Raw genomic sequence first — 27395 nt, forward strand, 5'->3', positions numbered from 1 at the left:
ATTACTATGATAATTATTATTGCTACCAGTTTCAATCACAGTCAGCCTTGATCACTAGGCAGTAAAATGTTACATTATTTAAGGCTGTAAGAAGATTTTAGCACCTGTCTTAACTAGGGTTGTGCAGGAATGAGATTTAGGCCTTGAGAAATTTTCAAGAAACAAAATATTTTTCTCGCGAGAAACGAGACGAGAAATTTTTAAATAATCATGATTTACTGTAGATATCACTTTCAAAATATATTGTTCTATACATAATTTTTTTTTTTATTTTCATGGAGAAAAACAAGTTCTTGCACATGTTCTGTAGCAAGAAGTTTTCTCCTGCAGCTAACAATGTTCCCAGCTCCTGAGAACACTCGTTCACTGGCTGCCTCAGTTGCAGGAAGCCCGAGAAACTGCATTGCAATTTTGCACAATTGGGGGTAAGGACTACTGCCCTTATCTTTACACCATTTTAAGTGGTCATCCGCTCTTGTTATAGTAGGCAAAGAAAGATAGTCTGACACTTCCATGTTGCCATTATTTTCAGCCTGTTGTCCAGTTCATCAAACACATTCCAGAGAGATGATTTCTTTTCTTGAGCTTCAGGTTTTTCTGAATAAGAGAGAATATATTTTGCTTTAAATATAACATTTTGACAACCTCAATAAACACACACTTTGTAGATATACAAACCTTAAACAGCTGTAAATATTGTTAAAAAAAATAATAGTAGGCATTCAAAAATTATGTAAGTATGACAAATATGTTTTTTTTTTTTTTTTTTTTAAATGTTAATGTAGGTGATGTTGAAGTTAGTGTCCTGAAACATACATGTTACTCATAATATATTTAATATTGATCAAGATTTGAAGCCTTAAAAAAATTTTAAGTTAACACTTGAGCTTACCTAGTGTGTTTGTTTGTGAAGGTGAAATTTGTTCCATTTTTCGCTTCAAATGCTCAACTGCCATCATTTCTTCATCTTTGGGTACAAAAACGTGCTTGAATCGTGGATCTACTAGCATGGCAGTGTAATATGGTTCACTTCTTTCAAACAAAGGGAATCTCGCCTTCAAAGACTGAAGCAGTGCTCTAGCAAACACCACACCAGCTCCCATTATTCCCTTATTTTTATTTACATAACCTGCGAGATATTGTGTCAGAGCAAATAAAACCGCTATTACCATTGAAGCTGAAGGAGACTGTTCTGCACAAAATTCAGTTGTGGCTTCATGTAACGGTTTCAAAATTTCGACGTACCCTTGAACGAGTTTCCATTCAGAGACTGTTAAGTTGTCAATATTTTGAGTGGCCAAATGATATGCAAGTGCTTCTTTATTTTCTAGTAACCTGCTGAGCATGAGATACTCTTGAGCTCCATCTAGTCGCACAATCTTGGATCAAACTCAGTGCTGGCAGTCCAAGTTCAGTTTGAATTTTATGAAGTTTCTTGGTAGCACTGGAGCTATGCTTGTAATGTCCAACAATTGTCCTAGCTCTTTTCAACATGCTGCCCATTCCATCAGTCTCCTTCAGTGCATCATTTAATGCTAACTGTAATGTATGTGCAAAACATTGAAGTTGAACAAGTTCTACACAGCACATTGACATACCAAGCTTTATGTTTCTACCATTATCTGTAACTACACATAGGGGTATTGCATCTTTTAGTTTAACAATGTTCCACTCTTGTAAGACAGAAGTAAACTTATCTGCAATGGCAGCACCAGTTTGACCTCCCGGAAAGTGATGACAACCAAGACAAAAAGTCCTGAGGGTAAAATCTTTCATAAAGTGGCATGTCACTGCCATGAACACATCATTGGCAAGGGAAGTCCAAAAGTCACATGTGAAAGACATGGAAACTACACTTGCCAATTCATCTTCCACTTGTTTGCTTACATTTTCTTTAACTTTAAGATACAAGCCAGGGACTACACTGCGTGAAAACGTAGTTCTGCTAGGTACTCTGTATAGAAGCTGTGCAGTACCAAGAACTTTTATGAAAGACATGTTCTCCAATGTGTTACTGGTAACGTGGCATCAGCCAGCCATTCCCCAATTGAATTTGTGATGGCTGTAGCTTTCACATGAGTTGGAGACCATTTAAATTTATCCTCTATTTTAAGCTGTTTGGGCACAGGTTCTCCAGATACACTAGAAAATCTAGGCTGTGATGATTTTTGTTTCTGAAGGTCATCAAATTCATTTTTTATGGCAGAGTGCTGTTAAAGATGTTTCAGTAGACCTGATGTATTTCTGGACTTCGTTTTGATAACTTTTCTATAAATGTTACACGTTTACGTTGACTTATCGCCACTTTTTGTGTAATACTGCCACACTGATATGTCCACATCTTCCATTTTACCATAAAATCAAAGTTTAATCTGACAAAAAAGTTTACTTCTGTTAAACTGTTATATTTCCGCAACACTTTTTTCCCACTTGGTTACGCCGCAGTTGGACATAAAGCAGTATTAGGAAATTATTCTCATATTCCTAATAACATTTTACAGGCATCACGCAGAGTAGCTCGCGTAAACGGGAAACTCTGGTACTGTAATGAAAACAAAGTAATTGATACTAGGGAGGCTTTGGCGGGATTCATTACTCATGATGTCTTACGACTGAGTGAAACAAAGGTGGAAATGGAAATGGGATTAACATACTATTTATTCTGCCTTTTAAACAGGTTTGAACACACACATTCACATAATTTTACGTAATACACGGGCGTGAATTGTTCTGCGTGTTCCATCCATTCCTTTCCATTACAGTCCATTTAACAATCACATGACTTGCGCAGTCTTTTATTGGAAATGAAATAATAAACGGAACAGCGAAGCAGACTCAGTCTGGCAGCATGACCTTTTGTTCGTTAAAAAGTATATTTTGTATTTTGCCGTAATAATCAACATTTCAGTATGCTATTAAACATTACCGAACAAAATATTATGACTAAAAAAATTAACAGTAATGCTTTTAATAACTTGACAGTAATAACTTGTATGTAAACTAAACCAATTTTGTAGGTTAGGTTTGAACGTATTTTATTATGTATTACGCTTACGTAATTTAAAAATTAAATACGGCAGTTTTTCTTTCAGGATAAATTGGAAATTCATATGACAGTTTTTATTCACAGTTTCGGTTATTGATATGGTTTTGGATGGTTGACAATCGGCTAGTCTAATATCTCTTAATGATTGCATCATGTTTGCTTTGTGTTCCGCCAAATCATTTTTCGTCCAAACAGGCAGACGCGTTTGGTATTTTTAAAACATTTAAACTAAAATAATGGCAGTGTGTGTGTAATGTTCAACATATAAGAATACAACTATCAATACCAAATTTAGTTTCCATACCAAATTGAGTTGTTACCAGTACCAAAAAAAATTCTCGTTTTTTCGAGAAATTATTTTTCTCGCTTGCTGTTCGAGAATGCAATATTTCTCAAAAATTTTCTAGAGGTTCGAGATCTCACACAACACTAGTCTTAACCCTTTTTTTCAATAAAAGTCTGGCAACTGGAATCTATCACTATGGAAAAAAAACTGTTGAATTTCAAATATTTCAGAAAAGTGATGGACATAGTTACAAACTAAAGAGCAGTTTCACGTTTATGTGGTACTAGGTATAAATCCTTATAAATGGTAAAGAAGCAACAACAAACAATATTCTTAGTTATGTTAACATACTGGTATTTTTGAGGTCTTTATAATTTTTTGTTGTAACCAAAGTGTTTTTTGACATTGTTAAATTTTTTTGTAATTGGTTGATTTTGTTTGTTATTGTTTGATTTTTTTGTCACGATGTGTACATTTGGGGTCCTGTGCACTGGGCCTGTCAAGTAAGCAGACGAGCTGATTTGGCGTGGCGGCATGTAGCAGTTTTACTGCATCCACCTTACCTCCCCCACCGCCTCTTGTTTAAGTTTTTAATGCATTATTTGTTTAGTGCCTGCCTCTTATAGGTTATAACTAGTGATGGGTTGAGTCACCCTATTTCAGCATCGAGTCGAGTTCGAGTAAACAAAGAAATTTATCTTCGAGTCGAGCTCGAGTCGAACTCATAGAAATTTGTCTTCGAGTCGAACTCGAGCCGAACTCATGGAAATTTGTCAAGATGAGTCAAACTTAGCGAGGTACAAGTTGCAGAATGTTGAGCGAAATAAATATAAGTAAAATATTTCTTAATATAATATAATTATTGAAGGTTGCCCTACACATTTTTATTTTTTGTCTTTTTTTTTTATCTTCATACTGACACTAAGTGAAAATGCACATCCAAGTGATGAATCAGACTTGAAGTTGATGACTGAGTCTTGTAAATTTTTTGCAGCATTTGCATCAATTTTTTCAAAAAATTCCCAAATCTCTGCTCTTGATTTCTGTTCGTCACTTTGTGACGTCCCAGGCCGTACAAACACATCAATTCCACTAATACTAAACCGTTTATGATTAATACGACGCCGGCGACGCAAACATTACTTTCAAGTGTAAACATAAACATCAACAGCCTCAATTTTCCGTTCGGCCATGGAAAACTGGTTGTAGATTTCAATTATTATTGATATCGATTTGTCAAATTGGCAACATTCCCTGGCTGTATGATGACTTACGTAGGCCATTGGCCCAGAGTTAAAATGGCGGCTATCTAGTGTTTAGTAGTAAATATTATTTACTTCCAAAGCTGCCCAAATATTGACGATGTTCGTGGTCTTATTGATGACTGAATCTAGAGAACATTTTTTAAATTCCGTTATAGTTAAATAAAGGTATTTTGTTGCAATTAGAAATATTAAGTGCATATTGAAGGATGGGATGCACTGTTTGCGGTTATACACGATCGAAAATAAATAATCTTCCGACTTCGTTTTCAAGGTTTTCAGTGTTGGATCAGAGGTTTTCCACTAGGTAGGCCTAAATAACACGTTATATTTTATTTTATTTTAAAGTGCATGGTTTCGGATAAGTACCTTCACGACTGGAAATTGTGCAACATTATGGTCGAGCCAAAAACTTAACTTTGACGAGACTCGAGGACACGATCTTAATCAACTCGGTTTTCGAGTCGAGTTTAGTTTCGCCGGCTCGACTCGACTCGCTCGATTTTTCGAGTCTCGACCCATCACTAGTTATAACTGTTTGCAGGCACTCAAACTGTGACTAAATGCATACATTATTCTGTAAGCATGCCCAGATAGGAGTATACAACAGTAACATACTTAAAAAAAAACTGTTGCGAAACCAGTAGTCTCACAAAGGCAATACCGTGTTTTGTCGTATAATTGTCACACGCGCGTAATCGTCGCAACCATATTTTAGGCGGTCAAAATTGGGATAAAAAAAATTCTCGCGTAAACGTTACATGATGTTTTTGGTCCCGCTAGTAGATGCCGAGTGCTTTGTGTAGGTATCTTTTCCGTATAAAACGATGTATTTTAAAGTAGAAATCTTAATATTTTTTCGGACACTACCACTTACTTAATAAATTAACGGAAAAATACGAAGTTGTTTGACATGTAAATTTTCTTATAAAGACATTTTTAAACGTTATTTCCTTTAACTGATCGTCTGCGTCGCCGCGGTGTAGGTATAATATAAAATTTTATTTTGGTCATTACCACTTATTTATTTAATTAACGTAAATACGAAGTTGTTTGACATGTAAATTTTCTTATAAAGACGTTTTAAACGTTATTTCCTTTATCTGATTGTCTGCGTTGCCGCGGCGTACCGCTTAAAAAATGTAGCCAGCGCATCATTCATGTTTGGTTATGTTGCTTCCTGTATAGAGCGCGTGCATGTAGTCGAATATCGATATCTCGCCGATTGGCTGCAACGCTCGCTCTCTGTCAGGTGCCGAGTTAACTACATTTGATAGCCCGCATTCTTTCATGGCAAGGGTGTACTACGACACGTTAGTTCACGTCAGATTCAAGTGGCTTGCGTTCGCGTTAGAGTTTTGGTTTTTCTATTTAAAGTTAAAGAAAGGATTTTGTTTAAGGAATTATTCATATAGATTGTTTGGCGTGCTCTTGTATACTCCACCTTTTTTTAAATAAACGTACTTTCCATGAACGGGTTTTGTTTTTATGAATAACTTCACCTAACAAAAAATTTTTTTCAGCATATTTGTCGCACCCCTACTTTTCAAACTTGATTTTAGAATAAAATGTGCGACAATTATACGATAAAACATGGTAATTATTTCTCGCTTTTCTCCTGACATTCAAGAATCAGACATTACAACTTACCTTCAACAGCTCCATGTAATGAAACTTAAAACCAAACATTATTCTTACTCTTCTTTTCACAAAGTTGTCGCAAACATTTCATTCTTCAAACCACAATATTTCTAAAAGATTTTTACATGATGACTGAGTAATTTTAATTTTACAATTGGATTTAACTACTTTTTAACACAAGTAATATAACTTGTAATCAATTTAAAAACTAGGAAAGTACTAATAATTGAGACCAAAAACCCATAGTCCAGTAAAGTTTGGCAAAAGTATCGTGATATTGCGATCACTCATTACATAAAACCATAACTCATTAATTACCACCAAGACTAAAACCTAAATTTCTAGGTGTTATCATCATGTATTTAACGTCAATAAATTTGCATTTTTAATAGAAAAACAAATTTTTTTAAAGGACCCCATTCAGGAATTAAGTTTGTTGCAGAGTTGTCACCAGTATGGATAGAAAGCAGCCCAGCTAACAATGTGTTTCACAAACCAAGAAAATATAGCTACAAACCTAAGAAAGAACTTGCGTTCAGCTGCAAGGGCTGCCTTTATGTCTTTGTGACCTTCGATGTCCTTCTGGCTGCGGTTAACAACACCCACGTAACCTCGGCGCAGAGGCAACAACTTGTTCTCCAGAATATCTCTGGCATCCGTCCCATCGTCCATAAGGTCCAGCTTCGTGATCACTCCGATGGTTCTGATACCTGCCGGCAAACTGTCTCTCATAAATGTGATCTCCTGCAACATCAACACACATGAACTCACGTGTCTACCCAATCCCTACAACTCAACTCAGATTTCCTTTTTCAGACTTTTTTAAAACCTTTCTGAAATACAAATTTTTACTGAAGTTTACAAATTTTCTTTTCAGTTTTAAAAGGTGCTTTGTCTAGGCTGGTATTATATTAAGGTTACTGCAGGGTTTTATATCATACTGTTATTTATGAAAGCTAGTGTGACGCAAAACAAAAGAGCCTTCTTGGATCTCACTGTGCACATCGACTAGCTTCCCCTCCTACAGTGAGCTAGAAGAGGGGTGGACATCAACCATTGTGCTTGAGTCAGTCTTACACGAGCAGCAAATTCATAACTCAGGAATTTATGTAAACACTCATTTGGAAACTTAATCACATCTGAGCATTTTAAGATTGCGTCAAAACAATAAATTGTCAATTGGAGTTTCATGTAAATTTTTATTTTAAGTTTTTATAAAATGATGCAACTTGAAACTAAATATGTTTCGATTAGTTGTAATATCCACAAATATGCATACAAACTTGTCAGATATTTATAAATTAAAATGTCCTTGCAATGGCATGGCTGAAGAAACTATTATGAATAAAGTATAAATAGTGGTACAGCTGAAAAAATTAATTGCAACAATATTTTACCGAAATGCTTAAGTATCCATTTAACACATAAATGACACTTCATAACTTTGACACAAGAATAAAATGTTACCCCTAAGCATGAAAAAGAAAAAAAATTATAGCAAATTAATTTTATTTGGCAAACGTTTTACTAAAAACAGACTATTCAATTTTGTCATTGTTGGTAGTCAGCCAGGTTTGAATGCCTAATTTAGGTGTGATACTGTAGGTTTTTGTTCAATACTATAACTTTTTTTTTTCCAGAGTATATTTGCAGTAATTTACTTTACACATATATTAAAAAGTTTTCAAAATTCATATAATTCAGGTTATCTCCAGACTTCTGCAGTTACTTAAAAATAAGTGAACTATTCAAAACAAAATCCATTTCCTCATATACATGGACAATAATTAATTTTGTACCTTTCACAAGGGATTTTGTGATGCAATTTCCATATTTAAAAGATGACAAGATATTTCACTGCATGTAGTATGAACATTAACCACGGTTCTGTCAGACTTACAAAATTCATGCAATTTTATTTGTTTGAGATAACGCCCTCTAAACCATTAATCCAGGCTTTTCTCTTCGCTTTGACAAATTTTCCAGTGAAAACCTAGCAACAAATTTTTAAAACATTTCTCTGCAGATGAAATCACTGGCTACTAGCGATGTCTTAATTTTAGAGATTAAACTACCAGATTCTTCAATGTCCAATTTAAATTACTTTCCTGTGCTCTTTACTTGAGGGTGTCAAAAACTGAAACTGGTTTTGATTATCCCCTTTTCTTCTGACAGAATTCGTTGTAGTGTTAATATTGTTATGAGTGGGAAAAACGGATTCGTAAGGATAGCCCAATTAATTTTATACAGTTTTATTTCCTACTAATATTTACATTACCAATTAAATCACCACACTTAATGTCAGTTCACAAACCACTACGTATCTGTAAAATCTACAGTTTACACTCCTCAATGGAGCTAGGATAAACAGAGGTTCGCCCCTTTACCGCACCTGTCCACACACACAATTTTGTAACATTCTGTCACACACTACTGTCCCATTGCTCTGCATTGCTCGCTGAATTCGCACTTCACTCAACTTGCCTGTTGAAACTCCCACAGATGATGGCGTTGCCGCTATTATACCCATTAGCTATCTTTCTGGAACTGACTGGAGTGGTTGTAACATGTCACGTCATCCCGGGCCAACCCGACACTCAAAGCATCCAGAACAGTGGTGCTTATTCACGCCACTCTGCGCGGTGGCCTCAGTAAGCCTGCGGGATTCCTAGGCCACTAAGGAATAGATGACTCCACCGAGGAAGGTGTGCGCAGAGGCAGGGGTGGGGAGGCCAAGCCGCTCATCCTCAAAGGTATGCACGCGTGACGTCACTGGCCGTACGGACCCGCCAGGCTGCTGGGGTATCTGGCACGCGTCGCGCCCTTGCTTCCCACGTTCGTAACACTTGTAGCGATTTGAACTGTGCGCGCCGCATCGGCTTCCGGCACTCCGCTCCCCTGCTCCTTCTCCCTCCTTTCTCCCCCTCCCTAGTGTTTCTATGTCTACTCGTTCACCCCCTCCTCTCGTCCATTGGCGCATGCGCGCGCTGCGGCGCGATGTTATAAAAGCTGTGTTTGTTGGTCAGGCGGCCTCTTTCTTCCTTGATTTTTTGTCAGGCTCGGTTGTCAGCGGTTGTAGTCTACGAGCATGTAGTCGTTTAGGTCAACTTAGACCTACGTGTGTGTGTGACCTCAGGGGAAACATGTAAGTTGGAATTGAGTTATGTGTGAGGCGGTGGCCCTTGCTTTAATGTAGTCATATATTTGTAATTTGTTTGTCTAAATTCCCTTTCGGCCGCCACCTGGAAAATTATAAGTTTGGATTAATGTTTTAACGTGACTTAACGTAATTTAACTTGGAAACTTAGTTTGTTTTTTTTGGTGATTTTCTTCCCCTGAGTCGTCGTCGCATCTGTTTTGATCTTTTATTTAATTATGTAAATCTTTAAATGTAACTGCGCCTTGCAGTAGATTTGTCATCGTAATGAGCTTAACTGCACTTTGCAGTAGTTTGAAAAATGTAAAATGTTTGAATTGTAATACTAGACACTGCTCTTACTTCACGTCATCTGCGTTGTTTAATGGGATCGTTACACGGTGTAGCCGGCTTACCATTGAAGCCCGTTTTGTCTAATATCATTGTTCTTTGATTATTGTATTTAAACTCTGCCTAAAATTGTATCGACTTTACATCAGTAATCTATTGTTTTGATTTAATTGTTTGAATAAAAATGTCTGTGTACCTGAAACATTTTACCTTGCTTACCCAACTGCTTCAAACACGTAATCCGCAGTCCTAGCCAGGCTCTGGTCTTCCTTCAATCCCTAATAGGCCCCAACCTATTTCAACTGCGCAACTCTGCTGCAGGACTGTGTGTACTTACGTGTTTCTGTTCTTTTTTTCATGCACTATGGGGACTCCGGCAACTGGGTGGATTTACCGTTTGCGGAGAGACGACCTCATCCTTGTTTTGACGGAGGAAGCCGTTCCTTTCGAGGAGGACGCAAATGTGGCGACCCTTCGTGGATTGCTCGTCAGACACGTGCGCGGCGCCTGGGAGTCGTCAGATGAGGTACCGTCTCGGCAAGTCCCCACCCCCGCTAATCCAGTTCAGAATAATTCCAGGTTTAATGAAAAGATATTTTTTTCTAATTTGAAACTTCTCCCACGTCTTGATAGTAGTGAACCACGTGCGGTTCTTGATTTTCTGAGTGCCGCGGCACGTTTAGCTGGTTTAAAGTTAGTCAGTGAGGCGGAGTTTTTGAAAGCACTCCTGAGCCTGTGTGGGCCAGCATTTTTGCCACTGCTTACTGACGTCATGAATCAGAATCAGACCTTCGCACAGTTCAAGACGGCTGTGCTACAGTTTGCCTGTCCGCCTCGTGTGTTAGAAACGTGTAAACGTGAACTTGTATTCAGGTTTCAGAGGCCTGAGGAGCCTTTGTTGCAATTCATTAATTCTGTTGCGGCCTATGCTGAGGTACTGGAGTTGAACCTAACTGAAAAGGAATTAACGCAATCTATTGTTAGCAACGTGTCTCCGCTAGTGTTACAGCATAGCGCCATGCTTAGCCCTCCCTCAAGTCTGAGTGCTCTCCGTAAGTGGAGCGCAGAAGTGGAAAATAGATTGCTAGCTGTCAAACAATATCACGAGAATTTTCACTCCAAGGCCTCTCCAGGTAGTTCTGTTCATGTTTCCAATTCTAATTCTAATTCTAAATTCAATTCTCCTAATGTTCAGTTTACGTCTCAAGTCAACACCGTACCCGCTCGCGCGGTGCGCGCATCGCGGCCCGTTGAGTGTGCGGCTAGTGTAAGTGATCCCTCTGTCGGGGCGAGTTTTGCCGCCGGCAGACGTTATGAGTCGACTAATGCGCCCGGCCCATCCTCCAACCGTCCCAGGTGTGCCAACTGCTGTACTTACGGCCACGCGGTGTCTGAGTGCACGCAGCCTGCTGTGAGCCGTGAGCAGCGAACATGCTTTCGTTGTAAGCGCACTGGACATTACAGAAATAATTGTCCGGGAAACGGGCCTTGACCGGGCGTGCGAGTGGTCGCCACGGTCATCGCTTGAGGAAAGCCGCTCATTACTCGTACAATAATTTTGTACACGTTCATCTGTTCGGAAATAATATTCCGGCCTTAATTGATTCCGGTGCTACCCGTTCCTTGATTAGTTCCGAATTGTTCGATGCATTTTGCATTAAACATCCGTATTTGCTAAGCCGTGTTTGTACCGGCTCTGACGTGAAAATTTGTGTTGCCAACGGCGTAATTGTTACGTCAGACGTCGAAGTTGAAATGCACATTAAGATCGCGGGTTTCTCTTGGAACTGGCACTTTAATGTTGTTCCCGGGTTATGTCACCCGCTTATTCTAGGTTTAGATTTTCTGGGAAAGACGCGATGTTTGTTAGACGTCGCGAACCAGGAACTGGTTTTTGGTTTTCATCCTGAACGTAAAATTAAACTTATTCATCATGACTCCGCTCCTATCGTCATGTCGTGCGCCGACAAGTCTGACGTCATAAGTAGGGACGCGGTCATTGCTGACGTCATGAACAGGTATTCTGACGTAATTACCAATCGGATAGGCAGGTGTGACGTCATGCCTTATAAATTTTATTTAAAGGACACGACTCCTGTTAGGGCTAAAGGACATAAAATTTCTCCTCCCAAATTGCAAAAGTTAAAAAACATTATCGATAAGACTCCTAGAAGCAGGAGTTATTGCTCCATCTGTTTCCGATTTCTGTTCGCCTTCTTTTTTAGTCCCTAAAAAGGAAGCTGGGGAATTCCGGCTGGTTACACAATTACAAGTAATTGAATGACAAAATTAAAGAGGACAGCTACGAGTTGCCGACCGTAGAGAGCGCCCTTCAACATTTAGGGAACGCCGCAATATTTTCCGTCATTGATTTAAATGCTAGCTTTCATCAATCAGGGTGGCCACTCTTCTGGGATAATAAAATTCCTGGTTATTTCCAGGTTTTTTCAAGGGTGGTTTTTATCAATATTTGCATACAATTTGCATTTTTGTTACACAAAGCACACACAATATGATGTTTTAATTGGCGTTAAACAATAGACAACTTAACTATAGGCTTAAAAATTAAATCAATGAACTTGCTTAAAACAAAACCTACCACCAACAAAAAAATTTATAATCTCACGTCACAAAAATTACTTGACACCAAAAGCACATGTTTTGCTCCTCTTACGTGGCTGGCTAATGCTGTTCTTCCCATCCATGCTACCGATATTGATTTTAACATTATACAAATTGCAAATAGCGTTTGTCCTGCACTTTGGATCTTTCTCCACCCATTCAAACTCTTCCGTATATTTGTCATTGTATGTGGTGACCGAACTCGTTGACATTTTGATAGTCTGCGCCAATTACATGTTAGATTAAAAAATTCAAAACAACGTCCCGCACAACTAAACTTTTAAAAAAACTCGAGAAAAGTATCCGTGATACCGTGACGCAACAACATGAGCGCAAAGTAAAAACAAATATACATTCAAAACTAGTGCTACCAACATGCCGTGCGAGAAATTACTACCACCCTACAACAACATTTTCAGCCAAAATGCTGTTGCTTTTGAATACAGAAACATAATAAGTATGAAAGTCTGAATTGTTAACGGTTTCTTACGTACTACAAAAGTTTTTAAATGCAATATGAACAAATAAACTTTCACAAAATATAGCTCACGAGCATACTGTCGTGCTTCGACGGGTGGTGAACGTGCTCATTTAACAGCCGTATGTTTTTGCGATCGTTACTTCATAAAAAAAATTCCCGGTTCTAATAAAAATTCCTGGTTGATTCCAGGTATTCCTGGTTTTTTTTAAGAAATCCTGGCTATTTCCCGTATTTCCCGATTTCCCGGTTGGCTGGCCACCCTGTCAATGTTTGTTGCATCCTAATTGTCGTAAATATACTGCATTTTCTACCCCGTGGGGGCAATTTCAATTTAATCGTGTGCCTATGGGTGTGTCTTTTGGTAGCCAGGCTATGAGCCGAGTGCTAGATCATATTCCAGGCGACTTAAAATTTAAATCAGTCTTCAATTACATTGACGATATTATCGTCTACAGTGATAACCTGGAACAGCACAAACAACATTTGTGTCAGGTGTTTGATCGTCTCAGAGCCGCTAACTTGACAGTTAATCCTGACAAAATTCATCTGGGAAAAGATTACGTAAAATTTTTAGGCTACATTATTTCACAAGGCAAACTCATAATGGATCCCGATAAAGTTTCTCCCATCGTAAACTTTCCTCCTCCTAGGAATGTCAGAGGAGTTCAGAGATTTCTCGGTATGACGGGATATTATTCTCGTTTCATCCCCGATTACGCCGCAGTATATGGTCCGCTTAATAATTTACGTAAAAAGAATGTTGTTTTTGAGTGGGGCGACGCTCAACAGAAGGCCTTTGACAGTCTTAAGGCCTTGATCTCTTCTCCCCCTGTCTTAGTTCTACCTGATTTTCAACGCAGGTTCGCCCTCCAGGTAGATGCGTCAAGCATCGCGGTAGGTGCTGTATTGGGGCATATTGAAAATGATAGGCTGCGCCCTATTGCATATGCCAGTAAAACACTTGCTGACGGGGAACGACGTCTGGGTACCTATGAAAAGGAGGCCTTAGCATGTCTGTTTGGCGTCGAGAAATTCGCGTCATATCTCGATTGTCACGAGTTCGATCTTTTTACAGACAATCAAGCGCTCAGTTGGCTGTTTAACCATCCGAACCAGCTCGGTAAACTAGGGCGCTGGGTTTTAAGACTGTCCCGCTTCAAATTCAAACTGCATCATATTAAGGGTAGTGACAACGTTGTGGCAGATGCGCTTTCGCGAATGTTTTCGCCCGATGAATTTGCGACTTGTGTTTCGTCCGCGGATGAAACACAGCCGATATGTGCAGCTGTTTGCAAAATATTTCCGGAATCATTTCTTAGTATTCGTCAGTGTCAACAGGAGGATCCTTTGTGTGTTCAAATCAAGAAGGATTTGAGTGCCGGTAAAGCCGTGCCATATGTTGAGGAACAGGGTGTTGTTTATTATACCGGGACAACTGGTAGACAAAGGAAGGCTGTTGTCCCTGCATCCCTACGCCCTATGGTTCTAAAGTATTTTCACGATTCCTTATTGGGTGCACATTTGGGCATCGACAAAACGTTCCGTCGAATTAGTGCACATTTAGCTTGGCCTGAATTGCGAGCTGATGTACAAAAACACGTGCGAACTTGTCGAGATTGTCAAGTCTCGAAACCGCCGCAGTGTGCCAAAGTCGGCTTGTATTGTGCTGATGCTCCTGTTGCCCCCTGGCATGTGCTTCACATTGACATTTTTGGTCCCTTAACACGTTCTAAAAAAGGTAACAATTGTATTTTGGTTATTCTGGACATTTTTTCGAAATTTGTGTTGCTAATCCCCTTAAAGAACATGAAAGCAAACAGTATTGTTAAAGCCTTAAGAGATCAGGTATGGACATTTTTTGGTGCCCCAGCCATGATCACGTGTGATAACGCACGTTATTTCCGCTCTGTACTGTTCAAAGACATGTGTTTTCAATGGGTCATTAAGCCTATTTACAGTAGTCCTTACTGTCCCCAGGGAAACCAATCAGAGCGTGTTAATAAAGTGCTTAAGAGCATTCTCACTGCTTTCTACAGGGAAGATCAGTCGCTATGGGACAGCGATCTTGATTTTATAAACGTGGGCCTTAATTCAGCTGTGCATTCCGCTACCTGGTTCCCACCTTCAATTCTGTTTCTAGGTAGGGAGCTTACCCACCCTCTCCTTAACCTGTGGGGACTGCCGCCCCTGGAGGCTGCCTCGGATGACGAGTCACTGGAGGCCGTCCTGGATAGTGTGGCATGCAAACTCACGAAGGCTCGTCAAGCTGTTGCAAATTCATATAATGATTCCCGGAGGCCTCATGGCTTTGTTGTTGGACAGTTGGTCCTAGTAAAGAATTTTGTGCTGCCTAATTTAGCTGAAAAGGTTAATGTTAAATTAATCCCACCTTACGTGCGACCTTTCATTATAAATAGGTTTCTTAGTGAGAATACGGTGTTGTTGCACAGTACGTCTGGTTCAAAAAAATTTCGAAAAGCCCACATTTTCCTTCAGTTTGGTTTAGTTATCGTTCCTCCCCCCTCCTTCCACGTCGCGGATGCCGGTGCCCTCAAGAGGATCTGCGCAGCTACGGACCTGAGGCTCCTCCGCCTGCCCGCTCCGTCTTGGTCACTGGTGCCCGCCCGCTATGCGCTGCGTCTACGAGGCCACCCGCCTCTTTCGCTGTTCAAGTCCGTGGATGCGTCCATGCGACTCCGTCATTCGGAGTTCCGCATCAGCATGCTGCTGTGCGGCTCCGCCCTGGCTCGCCCTGAGACGCCTACTTGAGTCGCCGCGGTTGATGGATGCTGTCCCTGGGTGAGCGAGCGACCGGCTGCTTTGACGTGCTGGCGTGCCGGCGTGCTGGCGTGAGATTCCGTTCCGCCAGTTGCGAGCTGTGATGCACGCCTCATGCGAGCCTGCAAGATGCACGCGTTGGCATCTGAAAGCCCTCGTCCCCTGTGAGCATGCTACCCGCTCGACAGGGGTGCGAGGTGAAGAGTCGACCCTGCCAGGCGCCATCGGCGTCAGCGGTTGTGGGGACGCCTGCAGCGGTTACGTCCGAACTTGCGTCTGTGTGTCGACATACGAGCTGTGGAGCTCGTTGCTACAAATTGTAAAAATGAACTTTCCTGGGACGTCCCTCAAGATCAAGAAAAGTCTTCAGCGCTGAGGATGCTCCTATTGGTCTTTGTATTTGACCTTTGTAATCTTTCAAGAATCTTTGGCCATTATATACGGCGTATAAACCTTGTATGTTAATAACTTTAAACTGACAGTTGAAATTTGTGTTCGTCATGAGAATAAACAGTAATGTTATGAAGATGGAGAAGATGGAGAAGGCGGCGGGTACCGTGGCTTAAGGGCAGGGGAGTTGTAGCGATTTGAACTGTGCGCGCCGCATCGGCTTCCGGCACTCCGCTCCCCTGCTCCTTCTCCCTCCTTTCTCCCCCTCCCTAGTGTTTCTATGTCTACTCGTTCACCCCCTCCTCTCGTCCATTGGCGCATGCGCGCGCTGCGGCGCGATGTTATAAAAGCTGTGTTTGTTGGTCAGGCGGCCTCTTTCTTCCTTGATTTTTTGTCAGGCTCGGTTGTCAGCGGTTGTAGTCTACGAGCATGTAGTCGTTTAGGTCAACTTAGACCTACGTGTGTGTGCGACCTCAGGGGAAACATGTAAGTTGGAATTGAGTTATGTGTGAGGCGGTGGCCCTTGCTTTAATGTAGTCATATATTTGTAATTTGTTTGTCTAAATTCCCTTTCGGCCGCCACCTGGAAAATTATAAGTTTGGATTAATGTTTTAACGTGACATAACGTAATTTAACTTGGAAACTTAGTTTGTTTTTTTTTGGTGATTTTCTTCCCCTGAGTCGTCGTAGCATCTGTTTTGATCTTTTATTTAATTATGTAAATCTTTAAATGTAACTGCGCCTTGCAGTAGATTTGTCATCGTAATGTGCTTAACTGCACTTTGCAGTAGTTTGAAAAATGTAAAATGTTTGAATTGTAATACTAGACACTGCTCTTACTTCACGTCATCTGCGTTGTTTAATGGGATCGTTACACGGTGTAGCCGGCTTACCATTGAAGCCCGTTTTGTCTAATATCATTGTTCTTTGATTATTGTATTTAAACTCTGCCTAAAATTGTATCGACTTTACATCAGTAATCTATTGTTTTGATTTAATTGTTTGAATAAAAATGTCTGTGTACCTGAAACCTTTTACCTTGCTTACCCAACTGCTTCAAACACGTAATCCGCAGTCCTAGCCAGGCTCTGGTCTTCCTTCAATCCCTAATAGGCCCCAACCTATTTCACACTGCCCCCATCTTAACCTATTCATCCCAAACAGGTAACACATCATCTCTTCCGCATATTCTCCCAATCTGTCCAAATGTACCACTTTCATTCATTCCCTCTTTCCTTCATCATGACAACACCCTTACACACTCTGCCTTATGAGTGAATCGCTATTTGGCCTCTCAGGAGTGGTCTGTCGTTGCCCACCCCCCTATTCGCCAGACCTAGCCCCAAACGACTTTTTCCTGTTCCCAAGAATGAAGAAAAATCTAAAAGGGATGTGTTTTGATGATGTAAAGGCAGTAAAAAGAGCTTCACAAAGGACACTGGAGGATATCAAAGATGATTTCCAGATTTGCTTCGAACAGTGGGCAAAAAGACTGACAAGTGAATCACATCTAATGGAGAGTACTTTGTAAGTGACTAAAGGAATTTTGTAACAAAGAAAAATAAATTTTTTATGACAAAAATCCGGCTTTTTTTTTTTGGGGGTCCTCTCTTGTACCTACAGGTCGCTTACCAAAAAAGCAGGAACTTCTTTTATTTCATCATCTGTAAGGTAACTTTGTCATCACCTTAATGACTGCTCTAGATTTGGGTTCAGTGGCTGCTCGGTATATCTAATAAGTGAAGAAGATTTACACTGGCCTACCCAAGAGACTGGTTCACAGCTGGTTATTGGGTACCCTGTTTCAAAACCCTTGTTCACGGTTGAGGTTGGCCACCCTGACTGGTACAACCTCACCAACCTTTGAAATGCTTCGAATAACCAGGAGCTTATCTAATCCTAATGTCATATCTGGCTTAATCAGGTAGCTCATCTTGCCCCTAGGGTCTCACATTATCTTAGCTGCTATTACTAGCTCATGGTTCACTGGAATTGAAACAGATTTGCTAAATACTACTTGCATTACAAGAACTTCCAATTGGTCGAGGGTAAACAAAGCGACCTCTTCCCCTCTTATACGTACTACCTGTCCTTCCATATAAATAACGAATACATATTGATTCATTATGTCCACAAGGAAGTTCTGTGATAATGTTTAAGTTTAATCCGTACCTCAAAATCCAGCTGTCCATGCACAAGTGAAGTCTCCGGTGGCTGTTTTGAGTCTGTATGGGATGAGTGTTCTCTTCAGCTTTTCCCTACTTACAATGTCTGTGCAGACTATAGATGTCAACAGTAAGTAAACACTATCTACCACTGATCCATCCATTAAGCAACCAACTGTCATGACCTCTACGAAATAAGGATACGGCAAAAACCCTAGGGGCTACCATTTCCCGTAGAGCTGGCATGCGTCCCCTCATACCAGCTACTGCTTGTTTCCCTGTTGTTCTTCCTGCTGCGATGTCTTCCTGCGTGTGAGACAGTCCCAATGGATGTCATAGTTCTTTACAGACAAAGCACCGCAGGAATCCTCCTAATTTTCTGATCTGGCTACATGTAGTGCCATTCAGTTACCTCTTCAATGCCCTGATATTATCTCCCTCATTAGTGGTGTTTCTGGTATTTGCTTCATTGTAGAACTCCAGTCCAACTTTCTCCTTGTCCTGATGCTTGTGTTTCTTGAGGTACTGCAGGCTGTCTCAATTTCCCAGGCGTTGACCAAGGCATTGCAGCTCTTCTTGTACTGGGCCAAATGAAGAGTTTGCTGAACCTCTGCACCTCTGAGTTTGTCTAGTGGCTAGATGTGTCTGGCTCTGCAGGAGCTTCTGGGTAGGCGAGGTGCACGAGTTGCTAAATGTCCACTTCTGAAGATCGCAGTTGACGTGTCTTCAGGGCTGTTCTATACACCTCGCCCATGTGTTGATCGCCATACCTGAGCTCAAGGGGTTCTACTTGTACTCTATAGTCTTTCTGGTCTGGAACTGGTACGTCTGAAACAGCTTGAGTGGAGATCCTCGCAAGGCCAAGACGAGTGCTGTAGCCTTTTCTTCCTCACTGCAACCATTTACTTCTGCAGCTGCCTCAAACTGTTGTCTGTATGCCGTACAAGAAGACTGACCATAGAAGGTGGGTGGCCGTTGGCAGAGCATTCCACTTGACTTCCCCGGAAAAACTCTTCTGGTTCATATAAGCAGAAGCTTCTTTGATCATCCATCGGCACTCTTTGGTTACAGCTTCTAAACGCCGTTCAGTGTCCTGTTCGAGCTGAATTAGCTGTTGTTCCCATTGTGCAAGATGATGGTCCAAACACATTACTTTACAGTCTAAATGACTCCTCCTTCATTTCTTCTTGAGCAGCAATTATTTTGTTTTGTATCTCTTCTTGGCTCCTCTTTATTTCTTCTTGGTTCCTCTTCATGTCCTCAATCTATGTCTTAATGGCATTCTTCATTTTTTCTTGGTTCCTTTTCATGTCCTCAATCTCTGTCTTAATGGCATTCTTCATCTCTTCTTGGCAAGTCTTCATTTAATTCTTCATCTCTTCTTAGCAGGCCTTCATTTAATTCATCTCTTCTTGGCAGGTCTTCATTTAAATCTTCATCTCTTTTTGGCAGATCTTCATTTAATTCTTCATCTCTTCTTAGCTATTCAGAATTTTACACTTCATCTCCTCTTAGTTACTCTTCATTTCAGTCCTCATCTCTTCTTGATTAATCTCCATTTTAATATTCATTTTAGCCAAGAAATCCATTATGTTTTTTAAGTTCGTTAGCAGCCATCTTCCTTGTCCACATACACTATAATTTCACCTATGAGCTAACCTAAACTTCTACTCAAAACTAACAATAACTTCACTACACTCAAAACTAACTATGGTTCCCAACACTAATTTAAATTTTGATAATCTAAATTCTTTTTTTTACGATTTTATTATTATTTTTCAGTTCACTGTATATTAATCCTAAATTCTTTAATTAGGGCTATACTACTTATGATACTGAATGTTTTGAGTGGGGGAAAAGGGTTCTTAAGGATAGCCTAATTAATTTTATGCAGTTATATTTACATTACTAATTATATCACCACACTTAATAACTGTTCATTAATGTCCACTGTCCAGTCCACAGTTCACACTCCTCAATGGAGCTAGACTCAACAGTGGTTCGCCCCTTACCTTGCACCTGTTCACACAGTCTCCCGCCACACGGTCACACACTCATGGTCCTGTCGCTCAGTATCTGCACTGCTCACCGAACTCACACTTCACTCAACTCGCCTGTTAGAACATCTGCGGAGGCCAGCATCGCCGCTTTTAAAACTGTTTGCCATCTTTTTGTAACTTGACAGGAGTGGTTGTGAAGAGTCGCGTCATCCTGGGCCGACCCGATGCTTGAAACATCCAAAAAAGTGGTGCTTATTCACGCGACTCCACGCGGCGGCCTCAGTAAGTCCACAGAATTCCCAGGCCGCTAAGGGACAGATAACAGCACTGAGGAAGGACGGCGCGGGGCGGGGGTTGGCGAGGCCGGGCCGCTCTAATCCCCGAAGGTACGCCCACATAACGTCAGTGGCTGTACGGGCCCGCCAGGCCGCCCGGGTACCTGGTGAGTGTTGCACTCATGCCTCCCACGGTCGTAAAAAATATTGAAATACATGTCACTGCACTAGTTCTACCAGCGACATTCTGTTGCATCATCGTTAACTGCATCTCCCATGCTGTTCCCTCAGCGGTGTACCAGATTTAATACGAGATTTAAATTCAGACGTAGAAGCCATTCTATAAATCAGATCGTGTAACTCGGACCCCCAAAACGATGTTATCAGGCAGGCAGTTGCTTGACTAATCCCTTCTCCCTTCTCGATGCACTCAACATGTGACTGCCCATGAACAGTGGGGTCTGCGCAGGTGCTTTGGCTTAGTCGCCTTATTAGAGACCATATCTCAGAAACATTCTTTAAATGGTTCATGCATTGGGGAATTTTGATTTAATACAATTTCTTGGACAACTGCTGTAGTTTTGTACTGTCTGTCATGGGAAAAATGTATAAATGGAAAATAAGAAATAAAAATGAAAACATAAACCCAAAGAAAACAAGAATAAATCAGCTGATTTCAAACAATAAACCCAACGATGAACCGGTATTATGGACAAAACAACGACAACAACACAGACAAACACATTCAAACTTAAATATAAGACCACAAGAATTCTGTGGAGGGAATTTAGTCACAAAAAAAATAATAACAGCACAGACAAACACAGTGGGCTAACAACGGCTTACATGTTTAGTATCATATTTGGGTTTATCTGTTTGACATCAGCTGATTTAGGCTTGTTTTCTGTGGGTTTATGTTTTCATTATAATTTCTTATTTTGCATTTATGAATTTTTCCCATGACAAACAATGCCTAACTGCAATGGCATATGTCCAAGAAATTGAATTTAAAATATTTCAAACACTAGTAGACAGAGCCCCTCACAAATTAAGATCTATAAGCCTGATTTTAAAAGACATTAATTAGTCTTAGCCATGTTATTTAGAATTACCTTGTATAATAAAAAATTACCCAAGACTATTTCTGTGCAGACTGTAGTTCTTAAATTATAATGCTTTAAAATGATCATTTCTTAAATGTCAGTGTAAATATTGAAAATGATTTACTATTTTCTGCAAGAGTATTATTTTTCATGCAATAGGCTGTTTTTCATGCAAGATGCTGGAGTGTTAGCTCCAGACAAGGTCCCTTTTTTGACAGGTGTTTAGCAAACATCCAGACTTTGACAGCTTGATATTCTCATAAAATTAACAAAATTATTACTGATACAAGATTAGTTAGTCTGTTAGAAAATTAATCTGTATTTGCTTCGTTTATTGTGTCACAATATTCAGCTGTCTTAGCCTGAATGTTTGCTGAAGTATCTTTCAAAAGGGAGATCTGGAACAAAGAGTAGTACTAGTCAGATATGGCTATTTGTGTTAGCTTGGTTATGGAAATGTGTTAAGAATAAAGTGATAAGCTGTAAAAATGAATTGTTGTGGATATTAAATTAAAAGCATTCTATGCTGGTGACTGTGTCAACACTTTGGCTTTGACTATGAGCAGGACTCTAGGATAGTAGTTGAGTGGTCATTGGTTGCATGGTAATGCAATGTTGACAAACAGCAGTAACAGCAAAAAGACTATAAATCTTGTTTCACTGGGTTTTGTTCTGCTTCAAGAGTGGTAATGATGAAGAAACTCAAGCAAATTCATTAAGTAGGCCAATATTTGATGGGTGTGTGAAAGTGAAAAATATTTTAGTCATCAAACCTGAATGAAGGGATGCTAAGACACAATATAGTTTCGGGTAAATTTTGGCAAGAGCCAGGCTGCACCCTTTTGGGTTTTGAGGCCAATGGGACTGTAGCGCCCATCACCACGTGTGAGAGCGCATGAGACGAGGCGTTCAAACTGCATGCCACACCCCTGCGGATGATGAGCGTAATAGCCACAGATGCAAAAACCACCACAACAGTTAGTGTAAGTAGTATTACTCTACTTTTATTAGAATATTAAGGAAAGCAATTCTGTTTCATAAGCAAACCATAAGTCTAAAAGTGATCATAATATTCTTTATCTTATACTATTAAACAATAAAATCATTTACATATTTAAGATCCTTCTCCTAAAGGGCTCTAAAAATTTTTATTTAAATTTAGATTCTTTTTAGAACCGAGAAATCACTATAGCTAGGTCCCAGCTGTAGGAAAAATTGTTTCAACACATTTTTTTAATATCAAATGTATTAACATAAAGGTAAAAAAAGTATCAACAATATATGTATATCATTGAAACATGTATATATCATAGAAGAAATGTTACACCAAAGAGATATGGAAGTGCAGATATAAAAAGTTTATGTCACCTTGACTTTAGAGTAACAAATGTAATTTACAGCTATACAAATGGAATACACCTTCAATAAATATTGTTCATACTTTCGCATTATAAATATACAGAGGATCCCATTTTCAATTAACCTTCTTACTAATGTTATGGGAAACCAGGTTAAACCTTATATTATAAAAATTATTACTTCAATTATTTGCTATGAACAATAATAAATATGTAGACCTTTACATTGTAATTTTACATATAAATGCATAAATAAATAAACCTTAGCTTTGTTTCTTTTAACCATAACACTCATAGCCAGTGTAGGAAAATGCAGTGCCTGATATGATGATATCGTTACTTAAAAACTGCGCAAATCGAACAATGTTACTTCAAGGAAAAAATGTTTTTTTTTTTTACATCCTCACATTTGGTAACATTCCTGGGACAAACTGTATCACAAGATGGTGTGCGAACAGATCCTGAGAAGATCCGTCTGTTAAGGGTGTATGACCCGTTCCAGGTCATGATTTTAGATTTATATTAATCACTGATCAACTTTTAGACATTTTCAATCGTTTAACTTTCACGAAATTAAAAATATATATAGTTGCATACTTTTTGCATAATTAGCTGCCAAAGTTACATTTTTAACCTTTTTGGGTTGTACATATAACGAGAATTTAATTTATTGCAGAACTGAAACTTTTTAGGATTAACTGCAATGCCACTGGCTACTTCAAGAAATGGTTTGCATTTCTATCACAAAAACTCATTTCATGTTTCTTGGCTGTCAAGATCATACAAATTTTGAGAATTTTGAAATGTCAGGTAAAATTAATTAATATTTTCTGAAAGAAATGCAAACCATTTCTTGAAGTAGCCAGTGGCATAGCAGTTAATTCTAAAAAGTTTCAGTTCTGCAATAAATTAAATTCTCATTTGTACAACCCAAAAACGTTAAAAATGTAACTTTGGCAGCTAATTATGCAACAAGTATGCAACTATATATATTTTTCATTTCATGAAAGTTAAACGATTGAAAATGTCTAAAAGTTGATCAGTGATTAATATAAATCTAAAATCATGACCTGGAACGGGACATACACCCTTAAGGAGTGGCCTCTACCTAAAGAATAAGCATGAAGTAAGGAGTTTCTTGGGACTCTGTGTCCACTATAGGCGGTTTGTACCTGAGTTCACAGCAGTCGCAAACCACTGCATCAGTTCACCGAGGACAAGGGACAAATTCTATGGACTTCAGGCCACAAGAAGACCTAAAGGACGCAACAGACTGGTCCTTTAATGAAAGGCTGCATCTGCGACTCTGTAAGGAGCCTCCGATGTTCTTGGCACTATCTTTTAGTAAATATGTAACAACAGCATGTCGCTTAGCCAACCAACTGCTGTCAGTTTACACCCTTTATTGTTTATCTATTACTGTCCAACTATCTACTTGTATAAAATGAATACGTCTGAAAATAAATTGTTTAAATTGGTTACAAAAAACACTGCCAAAAAAATTACATATTGATACACCAGGTTGTGTTAGCATCAAAGAGTTTGGATATTCTTTCACTGATAATTTCTCACTGGATACAAGCATGAAATTAAAGGATTTTTGTTGAGACTGCATCGATAAAGGACATAGTCACCACTCGTAAACAGTCTATATCTTAGGTACCAAGAAAAATAATTACAAATGAAATTTTTACTGGTAAGCATGAATACAAGTTTTGATATCCAAAGTCCTGCACATCATCCTTGGATTAAAATGGTACTCAGTTCCACCCTGAATTCTACGGAATGTTATTGCAATATGGCCTGCCCACACACACATGCACATGTGTTATTTACAACTTGGCACGGAACACACCTCCAGGGTCAACCTCCTTGGCCAGCTTGAGTGCATCGCTATTGGCCAGGTCGGTGTTGGCCGGCGTGACTGCCAGGACGAGGCAGTTGTCACGACTGATAAACTGCAGGATCATGGCGCGTATCTGCTGCTCGATGTCTACCGGCTGGTCCCCTATGGGCACCTTGGTCAGGCCGGGCAAGTCTATCAGGGTCAGGTTCAGTACTGGAACAACACAGCACGCACTACAGCACTGCCACTTCCTGCTGATCCTCGTCCGTGCCTGCACCACTGTCCACACCTACACTGCACATTGTTTATGTAACTAACAACAAACAAGATTAACTTATACATTTAAAAGATACCATTATTGTTATTTCTTAAATACTAAGCTTCTTTAAAAAAAAATTAAAATCACTATTGCGCAAATTCTGTGACAGTCAGGAATTTTTTATTTTTATCTGTTAAATGTGTTGTATACAGCACCCCATGAACATTAGTCTTAAAATCTTTGATAAAGAATCTTGCTTTCTCTCCATTTATTTGTGTGTGTGTGTTAGTGTGTGTTAGTATGTGTCTGTTAGTGTGTGTCTGTTAGTGTGTGTCTGTTAGTGTGTGTCTGTTAGTGTGTGTCTGTTAGTGTGTGTCTGTTAGTGTGTGTCTGTTAGTGTGTGTCTGTTAGTGTGTGTCTGTTAGTGTGTGTCTGTTAGTGTGTGTCTGTTAGTGTGTGTCTGTTAGTGTGTGTCTGTTAGTGTGTGTCTGTTAGTGTGTGTCTGTTAGTGTGTGTCTGTTAGTGTGTGTCTGTTAGTGTGTGTCTGTTAGTGTGTGTCTGTTAGTGTGTGTCTGTTAGTGTGTGTCTGTTAGTGTGTGTCTGTAGTGTGTGTCTGTTAGTATGTGTGTGTTAGTATGTGTCTGTTAGTATGTGTGTGTTAGTATGTGTGTGTTAGTATGTGTGTGTTAGTATGTGTGTGTTAGTGTGTGTGTTAGTGTGTGTGTTAGTGTGTGTGTGTCAAAATATTTTAAAAGCTATGTCAATGATATTATATTATGCTTCTATTCATATATTGTGCAATTGCAGCTTCTTTAAACAAACCCTTCATGATTGGACAGAAATAGTTTTGCAAGGATAACCCTTGGTACATAGCGTTCGTTCCTCTTTAGAAGAATAAATTTAGAAAAATTTGGGCATAGTTGTATGTTTATAGCACAGCATAGCTCTTGAATTAAACTTACATACTTAGTTCAATTTTACGACTCTTCCTCACTAAAGCTGGTACCAATGGTATATATTTCTTACCATGTAACACTGGTTCAAACACAATCTTGAACAAGAGTATTTAAAATTAACTTGTAAGCCATCATCCAATAAGCCTCCCGACAAATGGTGGTGTTAATGTTCTCTAATATAATAAAAAATCTTTCTTCTGCTTTGATCAAAGTTTTTTGGTAAACATCTGCTAAAAGGAAGAATGAGCAGTAGAAATAATGAGAAAGAAGCTGGAGAAAACAAAAACAAAACAAAAAAAAAAGAAACACTGAAATGGATAACAGTGCTATTAATTCAGCAATGGCAAGGTGTTATCTAGAAAGACAAGCTTTCTCAAAATTTCAGCCACATTCTACGTATTACACTTTAATCCCAAAAAGATTCTTACTTGCCACGAGTAAAAAATTGAGAATAGATTGTTTTGATAAATAAATAAATAATCAAGAAAATTTGTATAGCATCCAATAAAATCATAGTCTCAGATGCAAGTAGGTTATCAATTTACTTTAATCAGGTAGGCGCCTCAATTCAATGACAACACAAGGGCCTCAGCAGTTTCACTTACAGCAACCACTACATATAATAAACTGTGGAAATATTACATTTCTAAGTATGAGGATTTATCAACTTCCCTGCAACACAATTATTAAGTGTGTGTTTTTCAGACCCACCACTCTTGGCAATATCAAATCCCAGGTTTTAATTTACTATGAACATTTAAAAAAAAACTCAAAATATTGTTTCTGTTTGGTGTCAATGCAACTCTAAACTGCATGCCCACAGTTGGTTCAGGAGACTTGTCACTCTCAACAAAAGGCATAACTGGCTGGAAGACTAGAGGAATACATAAACCATCAGTCACAGTTTTAGTTTTTAGCAGAGTTGGGTAAGTATAATATTCAGCAAAAAAAATGTGTAATCTATATGTACATTCACAATATAGTATGTCATACCGAATACAACAATTGATTTCATATTACACCTAGGCTACATGTAACTCAATATTTTTCAGTTTCTCATAATTAATAACTACCACCACCAATCTCAAAAATCAGCTCTGATTCAAAATCTTTTCCCACCATCTATGAGGAATTTGTACTTTGGGGTATAAAATCTACTAAGTCAACTGGACCAGATAGAATAAGAAAACCATATTTTGAAAGGTTGCTCTCAATTACTTGTGCCCCTTTTATAAAAATGTATTTAATAATAGTATTAAAACCAAAACGGAAAATATCTAAGTTTATCCCTACCCACAAAACTGGTAGTAAATTAAATGTCATAACTATAGACATAATTTTTTATTAAATGGTTTTGAAAAAAATATTTGAAAAAAAAATAATACAAACAATTAGATTTCCATCCAAAAAAAAGGCTGTCTGATAGCATGGTTTCATAA

The 27395-nt window shown here is 39.2% G+C and overlaps 1 protein-coding gene across 6 annotated transcripts in view; it reads right to left on the reverse strand.

The window, feature by feature from the left end:
* The window catches only part of LOC134527482 (dynamin), a 269590-nt gene that overhangs the window by 197701 nt on the left and 44494 nt on the right, over window positions 1-27395 (reverse strand). For all 6 annotated transcript variants that reach the window (XM_063360189.1, XM_063360186.1, XM_063360188.1 and 3 more), the window contains exons 4-5: window positions 24751-24954; window positions 6753-6945 (exon numbers count right to left, since the gene is read on the reverse strand). In XM_063360189.1, coding sequence (XP_063216259.1) covers window positions 6753-6945; window positions 24751-24954 — 397 coding nt within the window. The remainder of the gene's footprint in view (window positions 1-6752; window positions 6946-24750; window positions 24955-27395) is intronic.

Source organism: Bacillus rossius, chromosome 1 (genome assembly GCF_032445375.1).
Source record: "Bacillus rossius redtenbacheri isolate Brsri chromosome 1, Brsri_v3, whole genome shotgun sequence".
In the NCBI taxonomy this organism is placed as follows: domain Eukaryota; kingdom Metazoa; phylum Arthropoda; class Insecta; order Phasmatodea; family Bacillidae; genus Bacillus; species Bacillus rossius.